The sequence below is a fragment of the Nematostella vectensis genome, chromosome 7 (genome assembly GCF_932526225.1).
Source record: "Nematostella vectensis chromosome 7, jaNemVect1.1, whole genome shotgun sequence".
Taxonomy (NCBI): Eukaryota; Metazoa; Cnidaria; class Anthozoa; order Actiniaria; family Edwardsiidae; genus Nematostella; species Nematostella vectensis.
In genome coordinates this window covers 8,588,175-8,595,747 of record NC_064040.1, presented here as the reverse complement: position 1 = coordinate 8,595,747, position 7,573 = coordinate 8,588,175, and the positions used below count along the sequence as shown (strand labels likewise).

Genomic DNA, 7,573 nt, shown 5'->3' with positions numbered 1-7,573 from the left:
TATGAATCAGTTTTTGACTAGCCTAGACCAGGCGTTCTAAATGGCCGTGAGGGAGTTTGTCTGAAGACAAAATCACAACTATTTGCAATTAATTATTTTTTTGCAACATTAGCTCTTGTCATAGGCCACTTTTTCGTAATTTCCCGTATTTTTGAGTGTCTGATTTTACTTGCTCGTCGAGTTTTTAGCCGGTTTTCGCTGGCTATACACATCCTCCCCCCCCCCCCCCCCTCCCCCCAGCCAAATACACAACTTTAACACCTCTATCACCAGCACCCCATTCCACATACTACTGCCAAGCACTGTAATGTGCTCTCTACTGCTTTGTTCCATATATAGCCCTATATGCCACTGTTTCTCTGTAAAGCTTATGGGTGATGATCTCTCTCTGGTGGTATAACTGTAGCGAGACTCCACTCGACCCCGTACAATACAAGCAGCTTGTTCGCGGTCTATTATTCAAGCCCCCTGTTGACTCTAATGCGGTGACAAAACAATAGGATGTAATTATGTTTGTCTGTAATAATCAACTTGAACGATCAAAGCTGACCACAAGAATGGCCGGTGATAGGGAGGCAAGAGTAAGTATTTACTTGCACCGTGTATAAAACATTGTATCGCTACTAATTCTCGGCTCAAACTTAATCTTTTAGCGACTGCGAGTTTTGAAGATTAGAGGTACAAAAGCCTTCGTCGAGGGAAACGTTTCTAAAGCTACCAAGATGTACACCGATGCACTGCAGTTGCAGACAGATTTGGACATCAATAACAACTCTAGAATCTCTCAGACAGACGTCTCTTTGGATAAATACTATGGAAAAAGAGAAGGAAATTTACATAGGTTTGTAAATCGTAGAATATTCGGCATGATTAGGTATCTAAAAGCTGAATAACGCTATCGGAAGTGTCACTTTGACCCCTGTGGAAAGATTTCAATAATAATTTAAGCTTTATTGCGAGTAGTAAAGTACTGTAATCCTGAGTTTGGGTTTTCATAACACTTTTAACATAGTTCTTCTGTTAAAATTTGAAAAATTTGAAATATCCTTTAACTAAATATTGCCGTTCACAGTCGAATGCGTTGTGGATTGATATATGTACAAATGTTGCCGGCGTGCGAAAACAACAACCCTGTCTTCTTGCTCCATTACCGCACTTTATAAACAGATACATGAAGAAGAATGGAGGACCCTGATAGATACATCAGATAAAAAAATTATGAGGGAATAATCGCGGCTCTTTCGGATTTACTAAATGTCATATTTGAGAAAGATTGAATGTCTAATAGATTTTCGGTTAAGTGTGCTTTAGATGGAGTGATGTGATTTACAAGTGTATGCTAATGTCAAATTCACTCTAGGACTTTAAATAGTATCTCCAATTTTCGGTTTTGTTTTGAATACGACCTGTGGCCCACAGTATAGGGCTATTCTAGCTGTTCTAGGTGATTTTCGTATTAAGCAACACTATGATACAAAAAAATCGACATTCTCTGGCCAAGAGGCAATTCAATTATGCGTACTTTCCGGAAACATGGAGTCGGAAATTCTAGAAAAAAATATTACATTATAGTAATATCCTATTACGTCTTCGCATATTTTACTAACAATTGGTAGAATATTTCTTCTGACAATTTTCCAACTTCTGACTCAGTAATTCACTCCAGCAGTGGGGGATATTCAACAACGCCCCCAGGAAGATATCCAAAAGGAGATCTAAATCAGGAAATGAAGCGATGCCAAAACCACATCCAAGAAAACCGACAATGAATAGCTCGCCTTTTATTCACCTTCTTGACTTCTCGACGTGACATAAAAAATGTTTAGATATAAAGTGGCGCGAATACTGTAGTTTGTAATTGTGTATATCTTATTTCCATCTGTATAGTTCTTTATATTATTAAATCATATCTTCTTTCTATATATAGAGAATACTACATGGAAAGTGCGCGCGTACGGTTTTTATTCACGAGTTGTGCAGTACCAAAAACAAACGAGTGAGCGCAGCTCGCAGCGAACGAGTGAGTTTTTTTGATACAAAACAACGAGTGAACAAAAACTGTACAAAACACTTTCCATGCTGTATTTTGTTTATTATATACATACTGAGAAATTTATAATAAGCTTATTACATAACGTTTTATTAGACTTGGCTTCAGAGGCTCCGAGGTTTGTGCTGTTCGACGGTTCAGTTGCAGACAGACACTTACATTGAAATGAATCTGTCTCGCTAATGTCACGCACGAGACTGTAGCTCATGTTACACAAGTAGTGCACTTTTTAATCTCTAAAATCTTGACATCTATGAAATAAATTACTAAATGGAAAATGCTTGTATAGATATAGATAGTTTATTAGGAAAAAATTGCGTAGCAGCCCTTAGGCTGAATTAGGCATTTACAAAACAATAGATACTATATTACAACTATAATAAATTTAACTATATACAGTAATAAATATAAAATATAAAAATTTAAAAACGTGATAAGTTCATCCTATATAAAATTAATCATAATCCATAAAAACCATATATACTCTCCATTTAAGATTTGTTGGCCATCGAGAATGTAAAACAATTCATGGCTCTGTTTGTTTTGAGGCGGGGCAAGGCAAAGGGCCGTTTTTTTCCTAAGGTTATGGCTTGAAACGTTTGATGGAGGCAGCAAGCTCTTTAGTTTATGATTCGGATCAGAAACTATTTCGTCGAAGAGCTTACTGCAAATTAGGCCGTGGTGCACTTCTAATTGTGTTATGCCCAACAAATCACAAGCACCGTCGTAGCTCGTACGGGGCAAAATTATAGATAGCGCCCTTTTCTCGATACGTACGAGCTCATTGTTTAGGTACTGCGGCAGGGCGTTATAAAAAACCGGCACCGCATAGTCGACGGCCGAACGAATGCAAGCTTTGTAAAATAAAGATAAGTCTGAGGGAGGTAGCCGAGCCCTTTTTAGTTGGATTAAAAAGTATAGCTTTTTGCTCGATTTCTTGACTACCTCGTTCACATGAGCGTTCCACGACAAGAACTCTGCGTACGACTTGTACGACTTTTATCACTCGTTGATGCGTTGGGATTGAAGCCATTCAAGTGCAATAAAAAATATCGTTCGTCCTATCAGAAACGCGAACGACTTTTCTTTATGGGAAAAAAACATCGTTAGCGCCTCTGTTTTGCTGAGACCAGTGATCGAACGAAAATGTACTGAATATGTTTTCAGTGAGTATATTCCATTATATGTATATAAAGAATAACGTCTTTACATATTTTATTTAATTCTATAACGTCCTTGTATACCATTATATTCTTAACATTCTTTCGTCCCTACTTTATTCCTTTCAATAACGTTCTTATATCGTATTTTATTTCGATTTTTTTTGTTATTACTCTCAAACGTTCTCATATCCTATTGCATTGTAGCACGCCAAGTGAAGATACAGGGATAGGTAGTGTGATTCAAGCGGTGATTCACGATGCTGATCAGGTGAACATTTTCCACAAATTTTCCTCGTAGCCAAGAACATATCTTGGCTCTTTTTATCATTCTCCTCTGAAAAGACCAAACACACACACTTATGTTTGTGGTTCTCTTTCGGTAGCCCGTGCGGTCCGGATCACCCCTTTTAGCATGATGGCATTGCCATCATGACTTTAATTAATCTTTGTAGGGAATTCGTGTGAACCCAAGTCTCCCTAAGTCGTACTTGGCAAAGGCATCTGCGCTTATTCTCCAAAACAACTGGGAGGAAGCAAGGTATGATATCACGTGACATCGTGTTTGAACATGCGCAAAGTTTGTATAGGGAGGTGATGATAAGGCTAAGCTCAACCTCGTCCCCAGGGTCTTATGTGTAATTTTCAATATGGCGTCTAGCTCCCAGAAGACCCTCAAAGTGAGTTGAGTTTTTATGCAACTGTTTTCATTCATTATACTGATTTTGTTTCAGAAAGGTATATATTCAAGGAATTAACCACTGTGATGACTGCCTGGCTATTCGGTACGTACGCAGGTAGTTGTTTCCTTTTAAAAACCAAACGGGGTTTATATATTACAAAAACGTTGTCAGTGCAAACGGCAAATCTAGTGATTGGCAAATGGAAGTTCTACGACCAAAAGGAACCATGATCCCAATACATTTGAACCAAATCCGGAAAAGCATGTTTGAATCGTAAGATTATTCATTAAGGGTAATCAATATATAGTTCTGGAAGTCATTAATATATTGTTCTTTCTCGAAGTTTATTACTTACCATTATTATTACAAATATATAATTCCGTGACTGAGAGTATGATGTAGCTGGTTAAAAGCGGGTTTCTTACTATTGCAACTAGGCTGAAAGGAGAGGCATAAAAGGGGGGATAGTGTGTATGGCTGGGGATAATAGGCGCAAGAGCTAGAGAAGACGCAGTACGATTGAGAATTACGGATGGCAACAACGGTAATTTAGTTGCGCTAACCTTAACCCTATGATAATCTTAGCCCAGTTGCGCTAGCTCTAAGCTAGCCATGACCCAGTTGCGCTAGCTCTAATCTAGCCATGACCCAGTTGCGCTAGCTCTAACCTAGCCATGACCCAGTTGCGCTAGCTCTAACCTAGCCATGACCCAGTTGCGCTAGCTCTAACCTAGCTATGACCCAGTTGCGCTAGCTCTAACCTTGCTATGACCCAGTTGCGCTAGCTCTAACCTAGCTATGACCCAGTTGCGCTAGCTCTAACCTAGCCATGACCCAGTTGCGCTAGCTCTAACCTAGCTATGACCCAGTTGCGCTAGCTCTAACCTAGCTATGACCCAGTTGCGCTAGCTCTAACCTAGCCATGACCCAGTTGCGCTAGCTCTAACCTAGCCATGACCCAGTTGCGCTAGCTCTAACCTAGCCATGACCCAGTTGCGCTAGCTCTAACCTAGCCATGACCCAGTTGCGCTAGCTCTAACCTAGCCATGACCCAGTTGCGCTAGCTCTAACCTAGCCATGACCCAGTTGCGCTAGCTCTAACCTAGCCATGACCCAGTTGCGCTAGCTCTAACCTAGCCATGACCCAGTTGCGCTAGCTCTAACCTAGCCATGACCCAGTTGCGCTAGCTCTAACCTAGCTATGACCCAGTTGCGCTAGCTCTAACCTAGCCATGACCCAGTTGCGCTAGCTCTAACCTAGCCATGACCCAGTTGCGCTAGCTCTAACCTAGCCATGACCCAGTTGCGCTAGCTCTAACCTAGCCATGACCCAGTTGCGCTAGCTCTAACCTAGCTATGACCCAGTTGCGCTAGCCATGACCCAGTTGCGCTAGCCCTAAGCTATCCCTAACCCAGTTGCGCCGGTTCTATGCCTCCGTAAAATCAAAAAGTGCTTGCTTGCTCTTGCGTTTGCGCCTTAGTCATCGTCATCAGGCGGTGTTATACGCAGTACTTCATATTCTTCGGAGACACTTATTCGACCAGCACATCTTAAAGCCGCATTATCACCAGTTTACTTCCGGTCGGTTACGTAACAATATCCGCTGATTTTTAACGGAAAACGCGAAAAATATTTCAAAATATTGAAAGCAGTCTGTTTATTTGAAGTTTCTTTGAGGATGTGATTGATAATTTAGAGCGGATGGCCTGTTTAATATCTCGGATTTTAATAGATTCTTTTGTCTTTTAACGGTTGTTTCCGTCGGACCTGCGTAAGTAAACTGGTGACAATGCGGCTTTAATATGTGAGCCGAACAGGGAAGGGAACTGGGCGGAATTGCTTTCCTGACCTATTGATACTCATGCACGACACTCACATGTGTATGTTTTGTCAAAATTCACAGGCACGCGCTCGAAAAGCTTGACAAAATGCAGAGCCTCTTACAGACAATACCCGGCTTACTGGAACGAACCAAGTCAACTTCCAGCGACACCAGGTGATCTACAGAACTATTCCTTGAAACGTCTAACTTTTATTCTGTTGCTTTTCACTGCAGGCGCGTACACAGGGGGGTGCGCACCCCTCTCCCCCCCTTGGCGGCCAAAAAGTGGGGCATTTCGTATTAAGGAATCTTCAAATACTATGCTTTTTCTATGATTCCTATGACTGCGCACCCCCCCCCCCCCCCCCTAAGCAAATCCTGGGTACGCGCCTGCACTAGATGAAAAGAAGGACCTTTTATAGGAGACACCCTGAGTAAGTTCGATCTTGGCGCTCCCACTGCACTTGTGCTTGGCGCAATTTGCGATAACCATGTACATACGCTCTCGAACGTCTTGATAAAATGCCGAGCCTTTTGTGAAATGGTAAATGGTAAATGCATAAAGTATGGGGCAAGGAGTTAACAAACTTGACAATAGAAAAAAAATGCATAAATGCGGTTTTTAGCCTATGGTGTCACAACCTTATGTTTTTTACTAGAGTAAATGCATCGGGTTTTAGACTATGGTTTCTATTACACAACCTTGTGATGTTTTTTACTAGAAGTTTTGAACGAAAATCAATTCTTTGTCTACTAGTGAATCCACCATGGAGGCAAAATCCCCGTCATCGCAGAAACGCAAGTTTCGCCTTCAACACAGAAAGAAACTATCCAACACGATGCTGCAGTTCACCGTTACGAAGTCAGGACGAATAAAATCAGTTGATGACGGTGAAGATGATGACGATGACGACGAAGATGACGATGTTGATGATGATGACGGGTGTTACGATACGTGGTTTTGACGAAATTGACCATGATGGGGGACGTCGACAAAAAAGATAACGACAACAATGATGATGATGATGACAATCGATGATGATGACGACAACAACGATGACTAGAACAATGATGATGACGACAACAATTATGATGACGACAATCAATGATGATGACGACAGACAACAACGATGACGACAACAATTATGATGACGACAACAATTATGATTACGACGACAATGATGATGACGACAACAACGAAGTGTACATTTAATTCGAAATAACACGAGAAACTGGTTCGTGTTACGTGTATTTTGTATATACAAGTGCTAATATATGAAAGACTTCAGATATCCAATAAAATTATTTTATGAAAGATTGTCGATTTTCATTCGTAAACTACAACAACTTTCACAACCCGCATTAACTTGGCGCGCAAGACATGATTACTTGGCAAAACTGGGCGCGCAAGGCATGATGACTTTCCTGAAATGGGCGCGCAAGGCATGATGACCTGGTCACACTGGGCGCGCAAGGCGTCCTAAAATTGGCGCGCAAGGCATGACCTTCCTGAAATGGGCGCGCAAGGCATGATGACGTAGCCTAGAAGGGCGCGCAATGCATGATTGCACGACCAAAGTGGGCACCCTAGGCATTATGACCTTGCTAAAGTGGGCGCGCAAGGTGTTACGATCTTCCTAAAAAGGGCGCGCAAGGAATGATGACCTGTCTAAAATGGGCGCGCAAGGCATTATGACCTTCCTAAAAAGGGCGCGCAAGGAATGATGACCTGTCTAAAATGGGCGCGCAAGGCATTATGACCTTCCTAAAAAGGGCGCGCAAGGAATGATGACCTGTCTAAAATGTTCGCGCAAGGCATTATGGCCTTCCTAAAATGGGCGCGTAAAGAATGATGAC

At 41.6% G+C, this 7,573-nt stretch overlaps 1 protein-coding gene across 1 annotated transcript; it reads left to right on the top strand.

The window, feature by feature from the left end:
- The first annotated feature begins 280 nt into the window (after positions 1–280).
- LOC5512987 lies at positions 281–7,031 on the top strand. The gene is made up of 7 exons (XM_032382487.2): positions 281–581; positions 654–841; positions 3,418–3,481; positions 3,666–3,751; positions 3,945–3,995; positions 5,798–5,890; positions 6,474–7,031. The coding sequence occupies exons 1-7, from the start codon at positions 510–512 to the stop codon at positions 6,679–6,681; spliced, it is 762 nt and encodes a 253-aa protein (XP_032238378.1). The 5' UTR covers positions 281–509; the 3' UTR covers positions 6,682–7,031.
- Positions 7,032–7,573: the final 542 nt, after the last annotated feature.

Excerpts from the sequence above, each read along its gene's own strand:
- LOC5512987 (XM_032382487.2), top strand. The coding sequence starts at position 510 with ATGTTTGTCTGTAATAATCAACTTGAACGATCAAAGCTGACCACAAGA. Across the intron at positions 3,996-5,797 it reads GATGACTGCCTGGCTATTCG|GCACGCGCTCGAAAAGCTTG; the intron begins GTACGTACGCAG and ends CAAAATTCACAG. Across the intron at positions 5,891-6,473 it reads TCAACTTCCAGCGACACCAG|TGAATCCACCATGGAGGCAA; the intron begins GTGATCTACAGA and ends TTTGTCTACTAG.